The sequence below is a fragment of the Brassica oleracea genome, chromosome C3 (assembly GCF_000695525.1).
Source record: "Brassica oleracea var. oleracea cultivar TO1000 chromosome C3, BOL, whole genome shotgun sequence".
Taxonomy (NCBI): Eukaryota; Viridiplantae; Streptophyta; class Magnoliopsida; order Brassicales; family Brassicaceae; genus Brassica; species Brassica oleracea.
In genome coordinates, this window is record NC_027750.1 from 56,013,119 (window position 1) to 56,040,666 (window position 27,548).

Sequence of the window (27,548 nt, forward strand, 5' to 3'; positions counted from 1 at the left end):
TTATATTAATGGCCCCAACAAACATTGGCGAGTGTATTTAGTGAAATGAATGTGTTTCAAAAAAAAAATGTCCAGAGTTCCTGATGGACGAGTCAATAATGTCCCATTACATTACGATTAGGTATCTTGGTATCTTGTTTTCTTACTACCAAACTCTTGGTTTCAACTTCATTTCAAGTCGACTGTTCATGTGGGATGAGAAATCATAACCACATGTTACACCAGAATGTTTAGTCCAAGAGCTAGTCACCAGAATTGGTTCTTTTCAGGTTTGGTTCAGATCGGTCGGAATTAGTTCGGTTACACTTTGGTTTGGTTATCTCTTTTATTTTGCAATGCATGCATAACATTTGATAAAATATAAAATGAGTATACGTGGTTCGTTAGACTAATAATTAAGATTGAGTGGTAACTACGTAAAGCATTTGTTTGCAACAAAATCTCATAATCAAAAGATACAAAACTATATAGAAAACAAGATCTCAATTGCTAAACAAAGTACTGCCAAGCATATAAAAAGAATCATTAGTACAAATTTAAGTAACATGTTTAGGGATACACATTTCAAAGTTTTTCGGTAAACTATAACTGAAGTCTAACCGCGATATTTCGGTTCAGTTCAGTTTACGTTCAGACTAAAACGGCCTTACTAACCAGACCGATGTTTAATTCCAGACAAATGCGATTTGTGTACCAAAACCAACCTTAAACCATAATCTCAACCTGAGCAACAACCAGAGGATTTAACAGCAGTAACATCATCCTTGCTTACAATATCAATACTCTGTCCTTTAGGCAAATACGTTGGGTCTCCAGTACCATCAAGAGCCTTACGGCTCATAACACGATAGATCTGAGTCAAGACATGAGTGAAAGCTTGCTCAACATTTGTAGCATCAAGAGCAGAAGTCTCCATGAAGAACATGTTCTCTCTTTCAGAAAACGATCTAGCTTCTTCTGTGGGAACAGCACGAAGGTGACGAAGATCAGCTTTGTTTCCAACAAGCATGATCACAATATTGGCATCAGTATGGTCTCGAAGCTCCTTGAGCCATCGTTCGACGTTCTCGAACGTTATGTGTCGAGTTATGTCGTATACTAGAAGAGCCCCTACTGCTCCTCTGTAATATGCACTCGTGATAGCTCTGTATCTATTTATCAACAAAACATTATTTCTCAATAACAAACAAGACGGTTTTTGAGCACAATCGGATGTAACATTCACAATAGTTTGCGAATTTTAAATAAATATTATATATAAGTTGCATGGTCTCCAAATTATAGAACTTATATTTATTAAAATTAACTTAAAACTGATCATGGTCTCATAAATCTCAAATCCGATTCTGATAACGAGAACAAAAAGAAAAAACAAAACATTTACCTTTCTTGACCGGCGGTATCCCAAAGCTGAGCTTTGATGATTTTCTCGTCGACGTGAACGCTTTTCGTAGCGAATTCGACACCGATGGTTGACTTTGACTCGATACTGAATTCATTTCTAGTGAACCGAGATAAGAGGTTAGTTTTTCCGACGCCAGAATCTCCGATCAAGACTAGTTTAAAGAGGTAATCATAGTCATCGTCGGCTCTGTACCCTCCCATTTTTTATTTATTTGTGAAACACAGAAATGAAATAAATAAGAAAACTGAAATCTTTGATCGATGTAATAAAAACCTTAGAGAGATGTTGTAAAGATGATACGATATGATGATTGATGTGTAGTTGTGTTTTGTAATGAAATGAAATGATAACACGGGGATGGTGGGTAGCGACGAAAACCTTATTGAAATGATTTGTTATTTACTAAAATGCAATGACTAAGCATATATATTTTGAAAGTCGTTGGAAAGATTAGAGAACAAACATGTTTGAGTTTGACGATGTCTCGAGGTTTGTGGCCGCCATGAATTGGTAAACGCAGAACAAATACACTTGCAGAATATATATTATGGTTGTATCGAATATTTTTTTCAATTTAATTGATAGCTTTGGTCAAATCAAATAACTAGGAAACTTTCCATAAATAAAATGATAGCAATATGTAGGAAGATATTTTGTAAAATGTTACTTATGGTACTAATAAATTGTCGTTTTAATTTTATGACATTTTCAGTTAATGTTTTAGGAACTATGGAGTAGATGTGAGATTATTGATAGCCACATGTTTTTAGACTTTTGGTGTTTTAGTTGAATAATTGAAGGGATTGAGACTAGGGGTGGACACTTTACTCGATATCCGAAGCCGCACCCGAACCCGATCCGAAAAATCCGAACCGAAATCCGAACCAAAGTAGCAAAATATCCGAACGGGTATTAAATTAGAAGAGATTGGATATCCGAACCCGAACGGGTAATATCCGAACCCGAACAGGTAATATCCGAACCCGAATGGATATCCGAAGAAAACCGAACATATGTATAATTAACCTTATATTTCTAGTTTACATCTCTCATTTTATATAAAATATTTATATTGATACTACACATACTTTAAGTTCATATGATATACATACCATTACGGAAAAAATGATTTGCTACTCACTTAAAATGCATGTCAAACTTTTTATTTCAAGAATTAATAAAAAGTTACATCCAAAATTTAAAAACAATAATCAAATTAACGTCTTTTTAGTTTTAAAATATTATGTCCAAATCTATTAACCATTCAATCTATTAGAAATAAAATAAAAATAGTTAAGTGAAAGTTATAATTTTAAATACAAGAATTTGAGAAATGAAAATTTTAATTTTTTTTTTCAAAATCTAAATATCCAAACCCGATCTGAAATAACCGAATCCGAACTAAAAATATCCGAACCCGACCCGACGTTCAAAAATACCCGAACGGGTTCTACGCCTCTATACCGAAATACCCGAAAATCCGGAATGCCCTATCCGAATCCGAACGGCTACCCGAAGGCCCTGCAATCAGAAAGGCAATGATTTTATTATGCCTCAATTCATGCCTTTCTCACTGATTTTCTACCATTTGCGTCATTTAATGAATGCCTAGTCTTAAGCGATGAGGAAGAAGACAAATGAATGAGGGAGTATGTACCAACAACTCCGTACGAACCAGTCTTTCCTATTAATTTTTGTTTCTTCACCGGAATTGTTTAATGAAGAATACAACATTGTTTCTTTGGTTGATTCTACACCGTTGATGATCCTGGAGATGTCTTTTGATCCGTTTTGTAAATTGATCATTCTAGATCTATTCCGATCTCCATTTGGAAACGCTAAATCTTTGATTCGGGTGAGATGTACCTTTCTTGTTTCTAGGGGCCAATTTTTGCTTTGCCGATTTATGACTCTTGAATGAACGTTTTACTTGCGCGTTACTTGCGCGCGGGCTTAGGTTTGTGAGATGTTGCACGGTTGCATCCATTATGCATCTTCTATCTCCGACGTGGTCTTTATACCCATGACCGATGGCCAATTTCTATGGTTTTTGGATCAGATTTTAAGAAAATCGATTCCAAATCTTATGAGATGCTATCTTAAACGTGTTTTCATCTTCCTTCTACTGGTGGAAGATAATCCGTCAGAAAAATTATATGATGATTTGAAGATGGCTTGTTACTTTTGGCTATTAAAGTTTGATGACGAAAGTTTGATAGCCAAGCGAAGAGACTTGCAACACGAAAGGAAGAATCGGTTAATGCTCATATTTGGATACAATATATGTGGTATATGAATATGAGCAAAACTGATTTATTGATGAAACTATGGAAACTTCTATGGAGGAGACAACGGTTCGTAACTGAAGATGTACTACTTTTGTTGTACGGTGATGTTTCTACAGCCATTGAAAATTGGTAACTTCAATTTTTATTCTTTTCAAAAGAACTAATACATTGGGTTCTTTATAGAAAGACACTTTTAGATCTAAATTTGGAGTGGGCCAATGTTATACAACAAAAAAAATTGGTATTGTAGTGATTATGTTATGATATAAAGTTTGGAGTTTCATCTTATGGGTGATAGCCGAACTTGAAAATCGTATGGGATCAAGAGTGAATATGCAGAAGCAAACTAACAAGTTAATTTGTTTGAAGCTCAGATAACAAGACCTCTTATAGAGAAGTATTATTCAGTTTTTACTTTCTAAATGTTTTTGTTCTTTCAGATTAATTATGTTCAATGTATTTCTGGTTATTGTTTGTACTTTTTATGAATAAATAACAATACTGTTGTTAAAAATATTGAAGGGATTGAGACCTAATATACATCTTACCAACTCTAAAATAAACCTAATGATTTTTTTTTCTGAGACTAGACATGATAGTGTTACAAAAAAAAAGAAGACATGATCTATGTTACATGGAAACGGAAGCGGGTACGCGGAAGCGGAAGCGTATGGAAGCGCAGAAACGAGATTTTTTGAAAAATTAGGAAGCGGGTACGTATTGGAAGCGTATATCCATATGTATGTATATATATATTAAAATATAAGATTTTCTTTAAAAAAATTAGGACTAAAAATTATAAGTTATAAATTTAAATAAATTATTTATTCATTTGTAATAATTTTGTAATGATTTCATATTAAAACTATGAAAATAGACATAAATTAAGTTTAAAAGAAATTATTATATTAATTATTGTTAATGCTTCATAAATAATTGACACAATATATTTGAATATATGATATATGTTTAGTAAAAACCTCAATACATAAAGATAATTTATAGTATTAATTTTAATATTTATATATTTATATCCTCTCTATTCATTACTATTAAAATTTTGATTTTACAGAAATTAATAACTACGATTATATTTTTATTGATATTCAACCTTGTATTTTTTTTAAAGAACGGAAGCGTGATTTCAAAACGGAATCATAAGTTTCCAACGTGTTTTTAAAAAGAATATTTTGGAAGCGTTCTGGAAGCGAGATTCCGTAAGCTTCCACAAGGTTCTGATTCCGATTCCGGTTCCGAAGCGGGAAGCGGACGTCCGATGAAGCTTCCGTGCAACGTAGGACATGATAAACATATGTGTACATGTAAAAATGGTAACAATAAATAGATCTACGTAGATCTTGTAAACTTTATTTGACATGAGACATGGTAAAACGTATGTGTTCATGTAAATGGTAACAATAAATAGAATTAGGCATGTGAGTTCGGTTAGCTCGGATAGTTTGATTTTCTGTTAATTCGGTTCAACATAAGTTTTACCAAATTAATCTGAAATCAAGTTTGGTTCGGTATTCGGTTAGTCCAAAATTTGAAAATTTTGATGAAAATTTTGATTTCGGTTAAATTTAGTTTAATTTTCTTGAAATTTCAAATAAATTCGGTTTATTTCGGTTAGTTCAGTTATTTCACTTTAAAATTTGGTTGGGTCAGTTCGAGTTTTAGGTATGGTTTGGTTATAATTCTGAATGACTATAAACTCTGAATAAGACAAAAATTCCTAATCAATTTTGTTTATGGGACAATGTACTTAACTACTCTTTGCATTTTACATTTGCCTGGATTTTGATTAACAAACACTTGATTATAAAAAATCTAAACCAGTCAAATGAAAAGAAAATAATTTGAAATTCTTTATTATTTAACTCCAATGTAAAAAAATTATTTTCATATGACATGTAACTCAAAACGACAACGTAGAACTCATCAATCTGACTCTTTGTTCTTCGCTACTTCTTCCTATTTCATCTGGAGAAGAGTAATAGTACAACAGCACAACCTTCTCACCGATATGATCACTGATCATCATCACTGTCACAAGTGCAGAGCTTCATCGACGGCCAAAGCCAACGCAGCAGCAGTACCAACATAGGTGTGTGGAGTTAACTTCAAAAGTTGAGATTTTGCTTCTGCAGGCAAATCCAAACCTTTTATAAACTCTCTTATACTTTCTTCATTCACAGCTCTCCCTCTTGTCAGCTCCTTCAGCTTCTCATACGGCTCCGGAACTCCATATCTCCTCATAACCTTTAAAGACAATACCGTGAATCAGTGAGATAGCTAGATCGTTACAAAAGAATCGAGAGAGATTTACAGTTTGTATGGGTTCAGCGAGAACTTCCCAAGTTTGATCCAAATCTTCTTTTAACCGACCTTCATTAATCTATACACCAAGAAACATTTTTTAGCCAATTATGACAAGTGAAAACCTTTCTTCGGGGATACGGTAATAATAATACCTGAAGCTTCCTGATTCCCTGTATGGCGCTCTTGTAAGCAAGAAGAGAGTGTCCTAAAGCTCCACCCATGTTTCTCAATACAGTCGAATCGGTTAAGTCACGCTGCACATTTGTACATTTTGTTATCAGGCTCCCATTGCTCTAAGAGAGATATACATAAGGATACAATGCTCAAACCTGCATTCGAGAAACGGGAAGCTTCATGCTGAGGAAAATAAGCTCAGCGTTAGCTTTACCTAGGTTCCCTTCACTGTTCTCAAAATCAATAGGATTCACTTTGTGAGGCATTGTGGATGATCCGATCTCACCAGCTTTAGTTATCTGCTTAAAGTAACCTAGAGATATGTAGCTCCATATATCTCTGTCGAAATCAATTAAGATATTGTTGAACTGGCTGATTGTATTAAAGAGTCTAGCCATATAGTCATGAGGCTCAATCTGCAAAAAAACAATGAGAACAATCACTCAGTCAATGATATATGCGGAAAAATGTAATAAAGATAAAAACTATATAGTAAGTATATACCTGAGTGACGTATGGGTTAAAGGTCAATCCGAGAGAAGTAACAAACTCCTCTGCAACATGAGGCCAGTCGATATTAGGATATGCTGAAATGTGAGCGTTGTAGTTCCCAACGGCACCAGCAAATTTGCCCTTGATCTTAGTTTCTGAAAGATATCTTCTCTCTTCGCTTAACCTCACAGCGAATATCGCCATTTCTTTCCCTAGTGTTGTAGGTGAAGCTGGCTGCAATTTTAGTTTTGACCATTGCTTTAACAAAGGGATGGATAAAAACGAATTACTGTAGAAAAAAATGGTGTATTTATCTTTGGAGATTGACCTGGCCATGAGTTCTTGAAAGCATGGGGACATATGCAAACTCCTTAGCCATCAGAGAGATTGACTTGATCAGGTCATCCATGGCTGGAAGTATAACCGAGCTAAGTGCTTCTTGAAGCATCAAACCATGTGATAGATTGTTGATGTCCTCAGACGTGCAAGCAAAATGAAAAAACTCAAGAACCTGAAATGATTCAAAAGACAGAGAAACTTAACCCAAACCGTAAGAACTTGGACCAAGAGAGAAAGAGAGAGGCTTGTAACCTTAGCAATCTCTGGATGAGATTCACACTTTTGTTTCAAGAAATACTCCACAGCCTTCACGTCATGATTCGTTACTCTCTCAATCTTCTTAACTTCCAACGCATCATCCACGCTAAACCCATCGATAATCCCTTGCAAGTAAACCTCAGCTTCTTTACTAAAGCTTGGAACTTCAGAGACTTCAGGAATCTTTGAAAGCTTAATAAGCCATTTAATCTAAACCAAACATAAGCACGTGCGAATTAGAACAACACAAACATCAATCAATCAATGAAGCAGAACATAAACATTTCCCTTATATACCTCAACAAGTACTCTGAAGTAAATCAAACCAAACTCGCTCATTGAGGAAGCCAAGTCCTTAACTTTCCCCCAGTAACGTCCGTCCAAAGGCGATAACGCCGTTAAGTTCGACATCTCCAAATCTCTCGAACCTTCCACTGCCATTGCTACCACCTAGAGTATCGATTCGCCATCGGAACAGTTAAATTTGCATTTTCGAGACAAACCCATTAGAAAAGGCCTTACCTTTCTTGAAGTCGTGAGCTTCAGAGAAGCAGCGGAAGAGAGAGATAATGAAACTCTGGGAAGCGGATGATGATAAGAAGCCAACGAGAGCGATTTTGATGGGTTTAAGAGTTTTCCGGTGGTGGGTATAAGGCGTAAAGAAGGGACTTTGTTGCTGGTTAACGCCATTGAAGAAAGAGTGAGCTCCAGAATCGAAGCTTAGGAGGACGACCAGGGAAGAGAGTGAAAGCTTGGCGCTTTAGGGTTTTAGAGGATTCCGATTAAAGTTCAGGCGCTTTTTTCTAAATTCCATATTTACCCCTGTGTTATCTACTTATTACGATTACAAGTTGGGACTTGGGAATATTTATCATGCTTAGTTTTTTTTTGTCTCAACTACGTCTTTCATTAACCAAATTTGTGAATACAAAAATTTTAACCTCGCATAAAATTTAAACCAACATTGTATTTTCACCGCAACAAAAACAAGTTCATCCCACGAGATGAACAGTCTCTTGAACCACTTAATTCTACTACTAAACCATACTGTTACAAGAGACCAGCACTCTATAGAAAAATAAAGCCTAAACGAGCGTACCATTTCACAACATTGCTACAGTCACCACAAAATTAGAATAAAATTCATGGACCAATATAGGCATGGGCATTCGGGTCCTCGTACACTTATACACTTTAAACATCGTCAAAATGGCTCTTCAATTGTATTGACATGGTAATGTCGTGACTGGAGAGCACAGAAAAAGTGAAGTTACTTATCTGAACAGCAGTGGACCATAGACGAATCGTCTGCTCTTGTTAAGCGACTAGACTACACGCGCCGTCATCAGGAGACTCCACCAACACACGAAGATGGAGAGCACATGCACCCTCCTCATAGGACCACAGTTCACGAAAATTTTCTCAGACAAAAGTGAATGGTCACCCTCGAAACACCAAATCGGAGACACCACCCATAACACCATCTCACACCAATAGAAAAAGACCACGCCGCCTTAGCAGAAGGTAGATCCATGGTAGACGAAGCGCTTCCTGATGTCACGCGCCACCGTCGTGAAAGCATCACCAGATATTTGGAAAGAAAAAAATCAAATCTGAAGAAGCTTTCAATCCTAAAAACCGACCCTCTCTAAGCCAAACACTCCACCAATCTCGCGGCAGCTCCAAGAAGCACCAGAAACTGACAACCTTCGATCCTCGCGAGCAGATCTAGGGTTTTGAGTTCCGACGAAACCAGAGACGTTAGCATATCAGAAGGGAAGTATAAGGGAAAGGAGAGGGAAAAATATTAGCCATGTCTCTCGTTTTCTCTTTGCCATCTTTATCAGACTTAGTTTAACACTAAAATTCTTCAAAAATAGTCGAAAGAATATTTAAAAATATCAAATTATAGTCACAGAAAAATTATAGTCACGAAAAAATATAGGGAAATTTTCTCAAATAGCATTTTTAATTTTTTGTCACGAAAATAGTCCTTTTTTTATTTTGAAAATTTTAATTTTAATTTTTTTTTTTCAAAATTTGTAACTCCACATACAGAACCTTACCCATATAACGCAATATTATAAATATATGTATAAAAACAACCATTATAAACCATTAACTTTATTTGATCAAAAAAAAAACCATTAACTTTATAAAAGAACAATATTATAAATTTATGTATAAAAACTAACTATTTGGTTGTGTTTAGACCTGAGAATTTGAATTAAGATCGCATGACTCATTTCCTTTGACCTGTCATCAAATAAGATAATAAGAGTTAGGTATAAAGTATAAACCCGGAACACAAGCGGTCATCTATTCCGTTTTATTCTAGCTGGTTAGGATACTTGGCTCTCACGCGAAAGACCCGGGTTTTAATAGCGGCATCGGAGATAACTTTTTGTGAATCTTCTTTTGATTATTAGACCAACAGCAACAGCGGATTTTTTGCCAAAATCCTTAGCAAAGTAATATTAAAATATTTAGTGGGTCTCTCATTTTATTAAGGATTATGCTACAATTGACTCTTCCAGTCTTTATTTACGGATCCCATTTCTGATGATCTCTTCACTGTGCATGGACTCCACTGCCGCGTGGGAGCCCAGCCAGTCTTTTAAAAAAAAAAAAATTCAGACAAAAAAAGAAAAAATAATAAAATAATAAAATATTCTAAAAAGTGTTGTTAAGGATTTTCTATTAAGGACTTATGGTTGTGGGTGCTCGGACTCTTTGAATCTCTCTCATATGTAATTTTGGGTTAAAAAATTAGTGGATAAGGAAAAAAGAAGATGTCCAAAGAAGCGAAGGATAAACACATGTAGCGCCAATGCTTAATTCCACCAGCGTTAAGGACACTCAAGACGCCAATGAAGATCGTCCGTGTCCTCATTTCGTGTCCCCAAGACGCCAATGATTATACCGATTTGTTTAATAGAAACCCTTCAAGTTTGCACAACCTGGAAATGGAATCCTTTCCCACCAAGTAAACATATTCCTCTAAGAAATTTAGAAGCCTTTGGCCCGAAGTTTGAAGATTTTCCTGTTATCGTCCATGCTATGCATGAAAATATTTTATTTTTAATTAACATTATATATTAAAAGTAATAATCGAATTTAAGTATATAAGTATCGTAAAATTATTAGTATATAAGTGATACTTATTATAACTGTTTAAAGTATAAAATTATTTATCAAATGTGATTAAACATTTAAAATATTTAATAAAAGTTTGAGATATTTAATAATTTATAAAATAGTTAACATATACTAAAAATTGTCGAATATCGACTAAAAACTTTTAGTCGATATTTTAGAAATATCTGTTTGTAAATTTAAATGTACAATTTATAAGAAAATAAATATTAAATAAATTTGTGTGCTCTTTATGTTAATTAAATTTTTGTTAATATGTTCATTTATTTTTATTAATATATTTATTTATTTATTTATTTTTAATTCAAATGTTTATATCAAATTTTTTATATTAATATACAAACTTAAATATATTATTTTTATTAATTTTTCTTAATATATTCTAAAATGTTGACTTAAAATTATATATATATATATAAATTTTTAATTAAATTTTTATTTTAATTCATTTTTAATATTTAAATACTTTTGAAATGTATTTATTTGATTTATCAAGGGTTAGTTTTGGGATTAAAAAGAAATTATATTAAAAGGACAACTTAATGATGGTATCATACTAAAAGGACAACCATGTTAAATTTTTGCTCTGTTTTGGGTATTTTTCCTATATTTGTTTTTACTTTCTCGGATGTAAAACGTCTCTCTTATTTTGTTTTCCTCTGTCATCTTTTCACTTATTTTATTATTTTAATGAAAATAAATTTAGACTATAAATTGGAAAAGCAGATTGCAAATCTATTGGATATCCGTTACGAATCTAGTGGATCAAGCGGATATAACAATACAAATACCATTTTATCGGGTCTAACAGTTTAAAAAATATGGTAAAATTAAATAAAAAAGGTCCAAATACTATAAAATTTAAAATAATTTATATAAAAATTTATATATATTACTATTTATTTCATAACTTCTATTTGATAACTAGAGGTTTTAGTAATTTAAAAAAATAATCATAATTTTAAAAATATATATTCAAAATATATATTTAATTGATAAAAACAAATAAAATATATCATTGTAAAAAAAATAGTTATAAATATATATATAAACGATTTGAATTATACAAAAAAGAATCAATATATTTTATATATCCATAATTTATTAGTAATACAAAATTATATTGAACATTATTTTGTTGGTATGGTTAATAAATAATAACTGAATTGATATATATATAGGACTGCTTGATACACTTCAAAAATGATGAAATTTTACTGTTATAAGTAAACGGAATATTGTATGTAGATTTGGACTGCTAGTGAATTGTGTTTTATTATTATTTTGAACATAAAATACAATTAGTTAACATTTAGTCGAATGGAAAAAGTTAAAAGCGGATGATAGTGAGAGAACTATCTTATTTTCACTGGGCGTGGACCTAGGGCCCAATTTTTTTTGTATCAATTTTACTGATAAAGGGACCGATCTTTGTAAAAAAAAAATTAAAGAGAAGGGCCCAAAAAATTTTAAAGAGAAACTTGCCAAAATAAAATGAAAAAAAAAAGTATATTTATCCTTTTAGTATTTTTTTTTTTGTCGGCAACTTAAAAAAAATCACGTAGATCCTCCAAACTAAACTGGTTGCTCCGCATCTATACGGAGAACAATAGAAGATCACTTTCGTGCACTGCGTGCAAGACTGTCCGTCATGAAGTTGTTCTTATAGTATAATTTATTTCTTAATCCTAAGATTAACCCTTGTTTAAATTAGTTTATAATTATATTTACATTTTAAATTAATCTAAACCTATTAAGGTAAACCAAAAAATATATATATAATAAAGGTAATAAACTAAAATTCCTAAATTAAACATAATCTTAATTTTAATCGGAAACTCCGCCTCTCTCTCCCACGACTAACGGGAGAAAATCTCCAAATTAAACCTAACCGTAATTTTATTCGTTGATTCCTTGGTTCTTGAACAAGTTTAATTGAAGTAACATGGATGTGTATGAGTATGAATATGAACAGTGTTAAGAATATGGCTCATCTGTTTTCTCGAGCAAATTGTTAATTTTGGGGAATGATCTTTTTTGGGAATTTCGTTATGATTTGATTAATCAATGCTCAGCCTGTAACAATACGTGTATTAATATAAGAAGAAGAGTCTTACGGTTCCCATAAACCACATGTGGTATAGATATGCATAATAGAAGAAGATTGTGAAAATTACAAGAAACGCTATAGAAAAATTATGGTTTGATAAAGAAGAAAAAGTTAAATCAATTTTTAATTATTTTTTTGACAAAGAAATCGGTCTCTACATATTTTAGGAAAGTTAGAAGATTAGTGTTAAAATATTTTTAAGATTAGTTTTAAAATATTTTTAAGATTAGTTTTAAAATATTTTTATAACTAAACTTTCAAAAATTTTGGAAATTTGATTTTTTTTATCCGTTGAATGTACTTTCTACTCTGCGTAGAAACCAAACAACAATTTCGTAAGCAGATTCTAATATATGTAGCCTTTTGAATTGTGTGCAAATTTCGTATTCCTGGAATTTTAGAATTGTTCACAAATGTAAGCTGCATTCAGAAAAAACGTAGATACCTTTACAATGCGTAGACTTTACATTCTTCATATTTAGAATTTTATCTAAAAGTAGAATATTAGTTATAGAGAAAGTAGATTAACTTGTCTAACTTGAAATTCGATTTCTATCAAATCATTTTTTCGTAGAAGATGAAATCTAATTTTCGTAGAACATAATTTAAAATTTTAATTTAACAAGGTTTTCAGCCAAAAAAATATGAGTTTGTGTATATAGGTATTTCATGATTGTTTTTATTGTTTTTATAATTTTTTGAATCATAAAACTATTTATTTCATCAAGTTTGAAAAAATAGAAAGGATAAAATTGACAAAAAAAAAATTATACCAAAGAAACACAGATGCTGTTTTCTTCTTATTTTGGCAAATTTTCCATTTTTACCATAGATATACGTAGAAAAAAAAATTACTCCATGTTGCCAAGGGCCCAACATTCTTTTGAGCCGGGTCTAGATGCAGAACAAGAGACTTGAGATGAGGGCTTATTTTCGCACCACCACAATCACGAGTTTTATTAGTGTCATGCCAAAAAAGAAATGGGTTTGAATGTAAAGTACACGCACAAATAAATACATCAAACACACTATGTATGTATTTAGGGTCCCACCAATTAGTGTACATTACCTGAAAAAACAATTTGGGCTCGAAGATAATACCCAATATAATTAGTAATTATAGGCCAACTTTGAAAAATTGAATTTCTGTTAGAAAAAAACAAAACCTGGTGGTGGTTCCCTCCTCTTCTTGCCGCACACTCTCAATCAAATGGCGCGTAAAAAGCTAGTCTTCTAAAAAATCTCAGATACATCACTTCCAAATCAAGTTCAAAGTCCCTCCTATTCACACACTTCATATAAACTTCTTCAGTTCTTCCTCAATTCCATCTTTCTCCTCTTTCTTTCTCTCTCTAGTTCTTACATTAATGGCGGTTCTAAATCCAAAACCTCAAAACAACAACAAAGAGAATGTCTCACACTCAAAGATGAACACCATATCTGTCAAAGTCCCTCTTGATTCTTCTTCATCCATTGACAAAGACAAAATCCAAATTAGAATCAGAAGAAGACAGCCTCTGAAAGACATCACAAATCTCTTTGTCTCAGCATCACCATTGCCCTCTTCGCCCACTCTATCATTTGATCCCAAGTGCATTAAGGGAAGATCTGGTGTTGGTCTCAAGACTGCTGCTACTTCTTCTAAATTATCTTGTAGAAATTTTAGATGATTTTCTTATTTTGTAATTGGTATCTATCGATACCATGCCATTAACATTCATGTACCCAACACACAAGATATAGTTCCATATAAGTCTTTCTGGGTATTTTATTCTTTAAATTTGATATTATTTCTTATTCGTTTCGATTCGAAAAATCTAGATATCTATACTTATCCGGAGCAAAAACAAATATTAAGAATCAATACCGGAACAAATTGTCACGCCCGAGATGTTCAAGGAAGAAAATACCGAGATGTTCTTTTGTTACTTGGATGGTGGCTCTCGCTAGGCTTCCCACCAGGGATCGGCTTGCTTCGTGGGGCATGAACGTTCCAACGCAGTGTGTTCTTTGTCTCTTCGGAACAGAGTCTCATTCTCATCTTTTCTTTCAATGTCCTTTTGTTGCAGCAATTTGGGCTAAGTTCTCTGCCAGTCCAGTTCTGCTTGCTCCAGTCTCTATCCAAGCGCTTGCTGGTGTTATTGCTCATCCCCAACTCGCTGGAGTTGCTGGTATGGATGCTGTGCTGAAGCTTATATTGCAGGTAATTGTGTATTGCATCTGGCAGGAGCGTAACGTGCGCATCTTCCAGCAAGTCTCTACATCAGTTGCTGAAGTCTTCTCTCGGGTGGACCGTCTCATCAAGGACCGCCTGCTTGCCATCAGTCGTCACGCCCAACCTCCGCCATCGCCTTCGTTGCTCCTGCTCTATCTCTCTTTGTTGCCAGCGGGTCTGTAATTCTTGCTCTGTTGTCTTTGCTCTCTCTTATTTTCTTGTAATAAGTGGTTTGCCACAATTCTAAAAAACTGAAAATCTTGGTATAAATCTTAACATTTAAACCAAAAAAAAAAATACCGGAACAAATCGAAAATAATAAATTTTAGGAGGCGGATATCCGCTCCGCTTCGTCTTATTTACAAATAAATGAATATCTATAATTAAATATAGAGTTTAAAATTTAAAATTTTATATGATTATTATTTTAACATATAATTTATATTAATTTTATTCACAAAATTACTTATAAAATTATTAAATTAAGACAATAATATAAAACTACAATTTTCATAAATTTTGTATGTTTTATAAATAATTGATTAGTTTTTGAAATTAACGGATCATATACCTCCATTAATTTATACTTGTTATTTTATATTTTATAAAAATATGTTTTGAAAACGACTTTTAGATTTACTTGTATTAAGTATCGTGAATGAAATATCTTTAAATATTTGTAAATATCTTTAAATATTTGCAAATATCTATAACTTTTTGAATATCTGGTTTTCTGGATATTCATAGCTTTTCGGAGCAAAGCAATTCAGAAGTTTATATATCCTTTAAATACAAATCAAATCACAAATAATGAGAATTTTGCTATTATTTGCTTCATGCCCACCTCTTACATATGAGTATACTGGTTTACTATTTTTGCAGAATTTATTTTACAGCATCAGAATAATTATGTTTCTAACTTCGATAGATGGAACTGTATTTACATGTGAATTGTGATATGCTTTGTTTTTTTAACTAGGAATATTTGAGATAGAGATAAAGTTAGTGACTGTAATTTCAACCCAACTGAGAAGTCAACCGAATTCAACTGTAAATTAATATGTCGTTAACTTTTTCAGTAGATAAAACATATATATATATAGATATATTTACTTTAAAATGAATTATTATTATTATTCAATAATTTTATATGAGTTATATACTTATTTTAACCTTTTCAATGCTTAAGAGTAGTAGACTTATTTTCAGCTGGTAGATTTATTTTTAAATTTTTTTGTTTGTTTATGTAGTATACATGTTGTAGATTTACTAATGAACGTGTTATTTGTATTTTTTGATGATTATGGTATCCAGATGTCTTCAAAAGAGATCTGACTATCGACTAATGACCACCGTCCACCGGAAATCTGGGTATAGCCTGTCGAGGAGTCCGCCGAAGGCATCCAGAGGAGCTGGTGATCACCCCGTGTTAATCCACCAGTGGTCACACACAGCTTAGACATGGACTTCTTCGTATTGGACCCAAAGATTCCTCAAGATAATCACCACAAATCTATCAGCAGCCGTGTTTCGAACTATACACATGTCGGGTAAAACCCTAAAGTGTGACTTTTCTATTTGCTAATAGACCATTAACGCGTGGTTATGTTATTTGTATTTTCTGTCAGATTTTGCTCTATTTTAAAGAAATATACATATATAAATCATTTTTTGTCAGATAGTGAGCCTATTTCATATGTAAATGTCACTAACATGATGTAGTGATTTACTGATGTGTTGCATAGTATTTTGGTCAGACATTTTGCTGACACCGTTTTTGTTGAAACCTGGATTTGGATAAGAAAATGCTTCAGTTAACAAAAACGTATTACAGTATAACAAGTGTGATTAGTTGGAAACTTATCCTTCAATTAAATTACTCAACCTCACCTTGTGGAATCGTAAGCTACACTTACCATCCCCTGACAAATGCAATAAACATTATAATACATTTTCTCGATTATTTTGGCTGAAACTTTTTTGAATATTCTTCCTTGTAATGAAATCTCCTGATGAATCAAATGAATGAATATAAATATCGAAAATCTCCGACTCCCCAATCCAAAACTAATACAAACCCTGAAGTGCTCTTAGCCTTTGACTTCATTTTCATATTTTACTCCTTTCCTTTTTCTTTTCTATCTTATTGGATTTTCATGAATCACTCTTCTCGTCCATTGTCAATTTGTCACTACCTCGTCCATTGTCAATTTGTCACTACCTTGTAATGAAATCTCCTGATGAATCAAATGAATGAATATAAATATCGAAAATCTCCGACTCCCCAATCCAAAACTAATACAAACCCTGAAGTGCTCTTAGCCTTTGACTTCATTTTCATATTTTACTCCTTTCCTTTTTCTTTTCTATCTTATTGGATTTTCATGAATCACTCTCCTCGTCCATTGTCAATTTGCCACTACCTCGTATTATTATTAACTCTCTCTCTCTCTCTCTCTCTCTCTCTCTCTCTCTCTCTCTCTCTCTCTCTCTATCTCTCTCTCTCACACACACACATACATAGTGCGCATGCATATTTTATATGTACTGTCGCTGGATGGATAGGGACGGTCGAGTTAGAGATGGTGTAAGTTTTGTTATTATAGATTTCTGCTTTATGGACATATATAATTGTTATTATAATTAGCGCTCGAAGCCGGCTCTTATCGCTCTTTTTGATAGACCAATGTAACTATATTATAAATTCATATCTTTTTTCTGGTAAAATAAGATTCATGATATATTTCTTACTTTGATGATGTAATTACGGAAAACGATTGGATAAATGGATAGACTTTTATCTCCAAGGTTATTTCGAATAATCAACATTCCATTAATTCATTGTTTAGTTTTGTTTACTTAATTACTTTTGGTTTTGTAACTACTTGTTAGTCGCAGTGACATAACATGATAACAACATAGCGAGTATTTATGATCATATTCATAGGTGATTACTTAACAAATATTGACACACCGTGAAAAGATCTTAATTCAATTCGGAACTCCTACGTAAATGCTTAAAATAAATTTATCATATTGATTGTAAGTAAGTACCAGTTGTTTTACTCTACTGATTTACATGGAAATGAGGAAATCTATTCTCACTTGGTGCATTTTAACCACCAAGCGCGATTATCCACACAATTTTTGGGGTATAAAAATCCATCCTAGAGACAAGGCCACCTACAAAATCAACGAGTGTTTACAAATGGATCGCACATGAGTCTATAAAGGGCTTGACCAGTCATAGGCCCCAGCACAATAAGTATATATTAAGATGTCGTTCGTATTAAATATGTGTACTATACCGTAATGCGGCGATCTTTATCATTTTATATTATTCAAAGCACTAATTTGCACTTTGAAAGTCGCAAGAGTCACTTGCTAAGATGGTTGCAGCATTGATATGATTATTATAGATGTTTTTGATAATGAAGAAAAATGAAGGCAACGAGAAAAACCGTCGTCAGTGACAACGCACGCTTGCACTTGCCATAAGCACTCAAGTCCTTAGCTAGCTTAACCCATCTCCACTACCATTACTAGAAACCCATCCAGTAAAACTCTATAAATAGAAACCCTCCTTGGATCTCTTCTTTCCTCATATACACTCTTACACACCGCGTTATCTACTACACAATTGCAACTCATCTCTCTCCCTTTCTATTGCCTTTCTATACATAGAAACTAGTTGCAACATACTGTAACTGTAATGGCTAAGTTGAGCTTCTCCTTATGCTTCTTGTTGTTTCTTCTGCTAACATCAGTCGCCATGGGAAGCCGTCCTCTTGAGCGGGCTCCAGTAGGGGTGAAGGTGAGAGGTCTAAACCATTCTATTAAGGCTAAGAGCGCGACTGCACTGGATGGTCAAGCTTTAGGTAGCAGCAACAGCAGCCATGGAAAAACTCCAGAGCGGTTAAGCCCTGGAGGACCCGACCCGCAACATCATTAGTTATTTAGGATTTCCTTTATAATCAAGTGAGTTGTTCTCAATTTCTTTGAGATTTGTATTTCTTATCAATAATTTGGTTGCAATGAATCTGTTTTTTTCTTTTGTAATAGAATTATGAATTTGGGTTTGTAAGATTATTACAAAGTATAACAGTTCTGTTGATATAATATTTGAAGTTTCGTTATCGTACGTTAGATATCTAAATTTCGTTATTTTACCTTTTTGACTAAACAAGGACCGTATTATTATCCAGTATCCACAATTTATAAAAAAGAGTTTCCGTCTTTATTTTACTACTACTATTTTGTGCATTTACAGTAGTATATAGCAAACGCAAGGTATGAGGTTGATTTAAATGGTCATGCATGTAGGATGCTGTCGTATGATTACATCGTGTTCCTTGACTAATGCTCTTGTTTCAGGTTCCGGAACCAAGTTTAAACGTTGGTCTACTGGTAATCGAATAGGTGCAAGGGAATTAGTTTAGTTAAGCTTTACTCACGCTTGTGTGCTGAGTAAACTTCTTTGTCATTGTAAGCCTTTTTTATTTTTTTGGGGGGCTTGCCTTGACCCATGCTGTTAGCAAACCTTAGGTGCAGTAGCTTTTGTTCACTCAAATTCTAATGTATGTCTTGCATCATTATCCTTAGTGAAATTCACATACTTATCAAAAAAAAAATGATTACATCTGTTTACGTCGATTATGACTAGTATGTTAAAAAAACAAAGTTAACAACAATGGATTTCATGCAGTGACTGTGAGATTTTTGTTAGATTTATTGAAAAATAAAGACGTTTGGAATATATAGTATAACTAATTCCCATTACAATGTTAAAAAAAAAAAAACTAATTCCCAGTACATATTAATAATAAAAAAAATCTGAACATTCGCTGCAGAGTTTTTGAATAAGCATGTAGTCAGGCCGTCTCAAATTATTTATGGCCCTGTTCAAAAACTATTATTGGTATATTAAACAATGTAATAGAATAGTTTAACAGTTTATAGTTCTAATTTTATATATTTGATGTCTCTTTTGAAATGATAAACTCTAAATTTAGTAGTTTACCTGAAAATTTAAAGCCTTAAACCATAATTTATATTTTATATATTTATTTTTAATTTTTTTTTTACTTTTAAATTTAGGTCATGTTCGACCGCTCCACTTGCTCATGCTATTAGACGGCCTGCATGTAGTATAACCACATTTCAAAAATAAGAAAGATATGAAACCAGAGAACACCATACAAAACCATGTTATTTTGTTGTTATTGCTTCAGTTAGATTTTTCTTTCGTAAAATTTTTACACATTATATGAAAATTGATTTACATAAAGATCAATGCAGTTTTTTTCAGTGCAAGAATAAACTTTTTAGAATACAACATATATATTTTAATTAATATTCTATATTGTCTATATACAGACTTTAAGTTCTGTCCATCATTTTTCTGAGCATTTGGTCCATCAGTTATTCAAAAATAGATTTAAAAAATAATATTTATCGAAAGGTCTGTTTATCTTGATAAATCATGCTTTACAGTTAACCAAACACCTAATACTATGATCACCCATGGATGCTGGATCATGAGTGGAAAAGACAGATTCCTATGTACGTAAATCATATGTAAATCATGCTTTGCAGTAAACCAAACACCTAATACTATGATCTCCCATGGATGATAGGTCATAAGTGAAAAAGACAGATTCCGATGACAGAAATTAATTAAGAGTAACCGAACATTTCACACTTATAAAGAGATAAATCACTATCTTATAACTATATTTTATTAAAATTGAAAAAAGCATTGGACCTAAAAGTTGACGAACGTGAAAACCAAAAAGGGGTTATCGGCTGAAAATGGCATCATATAATAAAGTTTCTTTTTCGACGAACAAAAGACGGCGAACGTGAAGCATTCTTTTTTGTTTTCTTAACACTTAAAAGCAAGTCGTATTTTTACGTAACGCCAAAAACTAGTGACACATCACACAACCCGAATGGACCCCGTTATAAATTGTAGTAATTTTCTTTTAGAAACATGGTGAGTATTGGTGACCCTTCTTATCATATTGTAAACATACGCACAGTACGCACGATTTGGATCATATATAAATCTTAAGAATTCTAAATGTAATGATAGTGTTCACAACAATTAGTAGCTTTCGTTTTAAGTAGAACTCAAATATAGTATTGAGCACAAAGATTACTAGGCGGTAGGCGCCTTTATAGTATTACTTTACAGGGGGCATAAACTTGTTTATACTATCATAAAAACACTGCAGAACAAAACATATGAATGTGATAGTTTAAGAATTTACATCTTTTGAAAGACGGAATGTGATAGTTTAAGAATTTACATCTTTTGAAAGACGGAATGTTCTCACCATATGGTGATTCATTTTTGAATAGAACTAGAGTTTGACATGTGTATTGAGGGTGTTTGTTTTAATATAATAGACATATGAAATGCTTCATAGTACAAAATTGTAACGCTTGAACAAATGTGCATCTATCTTTGATTGAATATATGACACTTATGATAGATCAACGGTTTTTAATTGTGTATAATTTTTTAATTGGTTATATTGTGGTTGTATATAAAATCAATCAAAATGATATATTATATAACATATTCGCCAGTCAATAATTTTTAACTATATTAACCATTTTTGATATATTTATTTATAAACAAAAATAAATTATTATATTTATGCATATTAATAAATGTATTCCAAAATAAAATGTATTTATGCTTTAATAAGATAGATAAATATTTCTCTAAATTTTGTATATGCCAAATAAATTCTACTTTTACATTTATTTTTGACAAAAATATTAAATTGAAATTTATTTGTTGCATTTTTATTATTCATATATATATATATGTATTATATTAACCATTAAACTATTTAACATATATTTGAAAATAACTTCATATGTTTTAACAAAAACATTTATAGTTTATACTTTTATGTGAAATTAATGATATAATAATATACATGAATATATAACATTTAAAGTTTGTAGTCACATTTTAAATTTTTTATTTATTTTAGAGATAGGTTTGAGAATAGTCATAAATTTGGTAAGCTTGGTTAGAGAATAATTTAACAAAATAGATAATTTTGGTTAATTAACTAAGTTTGATAAGTTTATATATAGAAGAATCTAACAGAATAATTAATTAATTAATTAATTAATTAATTGATAGTTATTAATTCAGTGCACATATTGTAATTATAAGGATGAAAATGGTTATTTCAAAAAGTAATTCAGTTCTAACAATATAGATAGTTATTAATTCACTGATCTTGGTTGTCGTCTTCGTCTTCTTCGTAAGCATCTGCGAAAGTAAGTTTGTAAATTTTTAAATAGCTGGTCGTTAGTTGTATTTGTTTAGCTGGCTCAATGTATGTATGGTTGAGTTTTTGTTGAGTTGATTGGCTTGGTATATTTGTTTTGAAGTTTATTTGTAAGATTAGACAAAAAGAGAGGTGATCATTAATGATTCGTCTTTTTTTGGGATTCTAGTTTTTGGTGTTTTGATTGTTTGGGTTATTGTGGTTTCTTTTAAGCTGTAAAATAAAGATTTGTGTAAAATTAGATTGATAACTAAGGGAGATAAATAGACGACCACAAATCTTGGGTAGGAAATATTTTTGATTATTGATGTTACTACAATATAGACAGTAATATAAATGGAATTATGTGTTGATTGTTTCTTATTAATCAATGAGGAGACAAATACCGACTCGAGTTTTTTCTTTGGTGAGGTCAGAGCCCTGGACATAACGGATTTGCCCAACCACATATCCAAGTTTAAATATCAGTTATGATATCGAAACATAATATAAACCCAGATGCAATATGCTAATATACATGGGAGTTCTAGGTTTGTGTTCGCAATCACTTGGAGATTGTCGAACAGTCTAATCTTGACCGGAGATTGATCTCAGGAGCACCCGTGATGACTTCATCAATAATGGTTAGTGAGATGAAACCAATGAGGAATGGATGATCAGTTATCTTGTACATGCTTGAGCACCTAGCAAACTCAAAATGAGCGACTTTCACAATGGAACCTGCTTTCAAAGATGACATGTAATGATTAGCACGTCCGACGAGAGTAAACCCATGAATCACGGAATCTGCAAATAATATTATTCAACAAAGAATCATGAAATCAATTAAACAATTATGTTAAATAAGTGTGATAGATCGAAGATTAACTTACCTTTTCATCAAGGAAGAGAACCGTGATTCCCACAAACTCCATGTCTTTCTTGAAGTTCAGGGAATCCCAGAAGCGGAGGAAGCCATAGACTATGCTATGACTACTACGAACAAGACGAAGAGACTCTAAGGTTGAGTGACGGACGCCGGGATGCCGGTTTAACGAACTGGAGAGGCAGAGAGAAACATTTTCTAGAAGATGGTTAAATCTAAGAGGAATCAATGAGTTTTGTGGAGATGCATATTGAGTTCATAAAAGATGAGAATCATATATATATAGGGTTTACAAAGGGGCTACAAATTAGGAACATTTATGATCAAGCGGTTTAAGATGTGGATATGAAGAGTTCACTGGTGAAAAAATAGATTACGAACAGACACACGGCGCAACTCTGTAACTCAGACTTGTTTGAAACAATGATGAAAAGAACCCAAACTCATGTTAAACCACAACAGTTTACAATATGGGAAAACTATAATTGTTGCAAACTTGAGCTTTTTTCATATAACGTGATGAATTCCTTTTAAAAATGAAATCCATAACACACTTGTAGGCCCAACCCTCAGAGGAAGCCGAAGAAGCAAGGGCTTCCGACCTTCATAAATATATATTTTGTTCGGCCATCAATGTACAGAGTATCATTTAGCTTAGTGGTATAAATGTTGGTATTTATATCTCAATAACCCGGGTTCGAGCCATGGACTTGACATTTTTTCACATTTTTTAAAAATGGAGCCCACAAAAAACTGACATGGCGCGCTGATGAATGAGCAAAAACTAAACTATTATAATATAGATAGATTAAGATAGAAAAAATATTATTTCAAAAAGTACTTCCATTTTAATAATATAGATAATTATTATTTCGGTGCACATGTCGTAATTATCAGGATGTAAGTAAGTTTATTACGAAAAAATATTTCAATTTTAATAATATAGTTATAAACCATGTTCTCAAACGCGGGCAAATCGGCTGATTACTTGACGCTTAAATGTTGTTTGGCAGTGAACCGTGGCGGATTAAACCAACTCAGTCGAAAACTCGGATTTTCCAAAAAAAAAAAATTGTTTTTACTAAATTTCGAGGTTAAAATCATGTGTATGGTTGAAACCGTATTAAAATTGAACAAACCTACAAGAAAAGAGGTCAAAGTGTCGTGAATCTTGAAAAATGGTAAGATGCGGAAATTAGGGTTTACAGGTCGAAGTGGTGAAGTTGATGATAGCATATCCATAATTTTCCAGTCATTAAAGATAAAAATAGAAAAATAAAGCAAAAACAACTTGTCCTCTGCTCGAACCCACGACTTCATGGCTCCAGTAAAGCACACAAACCACTAGACTACGCTACAACTACAGTATTTTACAAATATTAATATATATATATATATATATATAGTAAAAACATTTAAAATTAATCTCTGATTAATTCTCAATTAATCTCCGATTTTTTCTCAATTCGCTAGGCCGAACCAGCTGCACGCGTTACGTGTAGCACGACCCCGAACATGGGTTATAAATGAATCAGCATACATTAAGAGGAGCTTTTATTTGACATACAACATTAAAAGGATCTTATTCGGTACTTAAGATTATCTAAGCATCAAGATGTGACACCGTGTCCCATCAAAAAAAAAAGATGTGAAACAGTGATAGTGTTAGACTTTACTAATGAAAATATAGGGTTCGAATGAGAAGAACAAATGTAGAACAAATGCAGTTTTTTATGATGTAGATTGTATTACATTTTTTTTTTGTCATTCACTTTAAAATATGCAGAATAAAAATCTAACAATACTAAAAGGGAGATATGCTCAAAGGAGAGAGTGTCTCCATTGGATCAAAAAATCAACCAATAGAAAGGTTCTTTTTTGCCACGTCAGGCCGGCTTAAGTCGAAACTCGAAATAGATTAAATACTGTGCTTTTTAATTCCGGTCAAAGCCCAAAAAGCCCAGAAAACATATTCACATTTCTTTCTACATCTACGACGATATATCTTTTCATCTTCCTCTTCCCCTTGCCCATTATCACCAAAAAAACTAAAGCCATTGAGAAACTCCTCGTGACAATGACCCACCGTCGTCTACATTAACCCGTCAAAATTAACACTTCAATGGGTACAACTCTTCATATTCCCTCAAGCTCACCATTATAATATCCTCACCGCTTTCATTGCTCGCCTATTCCACCCACCACCTAAACACATTCCACCGCTTGGCTTCAACAACCTCCGCCTAACCCTTTGATTGATGAACAGGTACACCAAAGTTTTATATTCCCATGTTTTAGTCTGTCAATTCATGTATACTCACTAATCTCAGACATGGACAAGGGCACTGTCATACAGAAGTTTAGAAGGTTCCCATCAGCTGAAGCCACAAATGAAGAAAGCCATGATGTTTTGATTGTGAGGAGGGCGAAGAAGAGGAGTATCCAGGGGGTGCCATAGGATGCGGCTATGGTGATTAGTTCATCGTCTTTCCCGTGAAGATTGGAGAAAAATGTAAAAACAAGACATGGATCTTGATTCGTTGCTATGTATAAACAAACGGTAATGATTACACTACTAATATATGGGTTTTTAGTCTGCAATTAATTATGCTCCAGATTTAAGTTCAAATACTATCTAAACTACGTTCTGCTTTTCAGGAAACCTTAAGACTTTCACTTTTTCAAACAAGTAGTTACAACACAACATATGTTGGTCTTACTCGCTCTCATGTGAATACGAGTTCCTCTCCTCGCGAATGCGATTAAAGAGATAAATATGAATCTTGCTTTAGGTCTCAAGCATAACAGTGTGGTGTCATATCCACTGATCATCATGCTTTGAAATAATGGTATATATTGATATTGGGTTTAGATAGATCTGGCACAACGGAACAGGTTTGATAGTTTAGCTTATTATTGTCTTGAGGCCTCTTTGGTAGCTCAGTTTATAGACATGAAGATTTCTGGAAACATGATTAGGAACCTTTAGGCTTTCAAGGGGAGATTTCAAATCGAGAGTTCTCTCAGACGATGAGCAGAATGATAATTGAATAAACAAATATCAGCTCTAAGAAGAATGGAGAATGAATCTACTGATAATTGGTTCATTTTACTATGCCGCATTGACACTGAACTCACAAGAGAGGACATTAAGAAACTCTGCTCTAAAATTGGTCTCATGTAAGTAGCATTCTACAATCAACTGATAATTACACTCAGTGGTATCAGAACATTCTAAACTAATTTTCATCACCATGGTTTTGATATTTTTATTACAGCTATCTATATGGTCATGAGGAGCTTGCTATATGTGAAGATATATATACATGTGGAATGTCTCAAAGATATACTCTGGTTTCTATGGATGGTGCCAACTGGAGATGGCGTCTTTCCTCATATAAAGAAAGATGACTATCTGACTTTATATTATTTTTTTGTTCCATTCGGTTTTAACTACAAGCTGTGGTGGTGCAATAGTTTCAATGCCTATTAATTCTTTTGCAAAGACAAATGGCCGATACCGGATTGATTCCGAGGCAACACCAACAATGTTGAGTTGTCTTATGTACAATCTCTGCTACTAGAGATACTAAGCTTTCATGTAAGTGTAAACCTTGAACACTGTTTCCAGGCTCAGTGTTTATGTTTTCTGCTCCAGGTTTCTAGAAAAACGGTGAAGGCTGTGATCGGGTCAAGTGGACAGAGATTGGGAACAAAACATTTCAAACTCACACATTTCAAAGAGGTAAGATTTCAATCCTTTATCACAAACCGCTGGCGCATTGGTTCCACTTTGATTTTGGGTAAAGTGATTGCTTTTGTCATTAGTGTTTTACAAGTCACCACTACACTCACTGAGTAACTATTTAAATCATTTGGTTAGTAAACCTGTATTGGTTGAATATCGACTTTATTTGTTAATTAGGTATTAACTGCTACACGACTGAGAGACAATGAGTTTTTCACGACTAATGATATTTGTTTCGAGATAGACATTTGTTGACGTTAGCTGCTGTTTTATTTTCCAGAAAATAAGCTCGGGATAGAGCGAAGAAGAATTCCTGGATCCACAAATCCTACAACTTTGAAGGTTGGATGGTAAGTTTTACATGTGTTAACTCTTTAGGTCTCTCTTTATCTTTGAGGAAGTTGATGCGGACGCAGCCATTTGGTGTACGTCAGTGATGTGTTGTTATAGTTGTTTCTGAACTCATAATACTAATTGTGGCTGATTTTTACAGTTCAACTATGCAGTGTTCTTTAATTATATGAGTTTGATGAAGCAGGAGAACATGAACCTAATGCGGATATGTGAATGTATTGCACAGATCCAGAAGTCGTGGATTTACACAGTGTTGTCTACATGTTCTTACTCTGACGAAGAGTGAAAAACAATAAAGAAGAGTGCCATGTCTGAAAATTGGAGGTGGAATAAAAAATCATTTGGTTGCTTTCGGTTTTCTTCGTTGTCCCTTTTTACAAAGAAACTATTGTACAATTTGCGATTTCACATTCGTTTTATGCCAAGTGAGTGTGTATGAAGATTTGCTAATAAGAATATCTCCGATTTGTTATCCATGGTTATCAGTATTGTAAACTCTTGCAGGC

The 27,548-nt window shown here is 33.0% G+C and overlaps 5 protein-coding genes across 5 annotated transcripts; 3 read left to right on the forward strand and 2 right to left on the reverse strand.

Annotated features, from left to right (window-relative positions):
* Positions 1-487: 487 nt before the first annotated feature.
* LOC106332272 (ras-related protein RABA1e-like) lies at positions 488-1,919 on the reverse strand. Its single transcript, XM_013770745.1, has 3 exons — positions 1,869-1,919; positions 1,385-1,591; positions 488-1,151 (listed from the first exon to the last, which is right to left on the reverse strand). Exons 1-3 carry the CDS (start codon positions 1,907-1,909, stop codon positions 719-721), a joined length of 681 nt encoding a protein of 226 aa, XP_013626199.1. The 5' UTR covers positions 1,910-1,919; the 3' UTR covers positions 488-718.
* Positions 1,920-5,564: 3,645 nt separating this feature from the next.
* LOC106329105 (adenylosuccinate lyase-like) lies at positions 5,565-8,081 on the reverse strand. The gene is made up of 9 exons (XM_013767694.1): positions 7,801-8,081; positions 7,576-7,728; positions 7,273-7,488; positions 7,010-7,192; positions 6,694-6,915; positions 6,345-6,605; positions 6,168-6,269; positions 6,023-6,091; positions 5,565-5,955 (listed from the first exon to the last, which is right to left on the reverse strand). Exons 1-9 carry the CDS (start codon positions 7,966-7,968, stop codon positions 5,743-5,745), a joined length of 1,587 nt encoding a protein of 528 aa, XP_013623148.1. The 5' UTR covers positions 7,969-8,081; the 3' UTR covers positions 5,565-5,742.
* A 5,830-nt stretch (positions 8,082-13,911) lies between these two features.
* On the forward strand, positions 13,912-14,214 carry LOC106334429. The gene has a single exon (XM_013772710.1). The coding sequence runs from the start codon at positions 13,912-13,914 to the stop codon at positions 14,212-14,214; it is 303 nt and encodes a 100-aa protein (XP_013628164.1).
* A 263-nt stretch (positions 14,215-14,477) lies between these two features.
* On the forward strand, positions 14,478-14,942 carry LOC106330995. Its single transcript, XM_013769368.1, has one exon. It carries the CDS (start codon positions 14,478-14,480, stop codon positions 14,940-14,942), a length of 465 nt encoding a protein of 154 aa, XP_013624822.1.
* Positions 14,943-18,230: 3,288 nt separating this feature from the next.
* LOC106333637 (CLAVATA3/ESR (CLE)-related protein 2-like) lies at positions 18,231-18,830 on the forward strand. The gene has a single exon (XM_013772058.1). It carries the CDS (start codon positions 18,472-18,474, stop codon positions 18,709-18,711), a length of 240 nt encoding a protein of 79 aa, XP_013627512.1. The 5' UTR covers positions 18,231-18,471; the 3' UTR covers positions 18,712-18,830.
* Positions 18,831-27,548: the final 8,718 nt, after the last annotated feature.

Excerpts from the sequence above, each read along its gene's own strand:
- LOC106334429 (XM_013772710.1), top strand. The coding sequence starts at position 13,912 with ATGGCGGTTCTAAATCCAAAACCTCAAAACAACAACAAAGAGAATGTC.
- LOC106333637 (XM_013772058.1), top strand. The coding sequence starts at position 18,472 with ATGGCTAAGTTGAGCTTCTCCTTATGCTTCTTGTTGTTTCTTCTGCTA.
- LOC106329105 (XM_013767694.1), bottom strand. The coding sequence starts at position 7,968 with ATGGCGTTAACCAGCAACAAAGTCCCTTCTTTACGCCTTATACCCACC. Across the intron at positions 6,270-6,344 it reads TTCCCGTTTCTCGAATGCAG|CGTGACTTAACCGATTCGAC; the intron begins GTTTGAGCATTG and ends ACAAATGTGCAG. Across the intron at positions 5,956-6,022 it reads TCGCTGAACCCATACAAACT|GTTATGAGGAGATATGGAGT; the intron begins GTAAATCTCTCT and ends TTGTCTTTAAAG.
- LOC106330995 (XM_013769368.1), top strand. The coding sequence starts at position 14,478 with ATGGTGGCTCTCGCTAGGCTTCCCACCAGGGATCGGCTTGCTTCGTGG.
- LOC106332272 (XM_013770745.1), bottom strand. The coding sequence starts at position 1,909 with ATGGCGGCCACAAACCTCGAGACATCGTCAAACTCAAACAT. Across the intron at positions 1,592-1,868 it reads ACATCGTCAAACTCAAACAT|AGCCGACGATGACTATGATT; the intron begins GTTTGTTCTCTA and ends GGGAGGGTACAG. Across the intron at positions 1,152-1,384 it reads GATACCGCCGGTCAAGAAAG|ATACAGAGCTATCACGAGTG; the intron begins GTAAATGTTTTG and ends GTTGATAAATAG.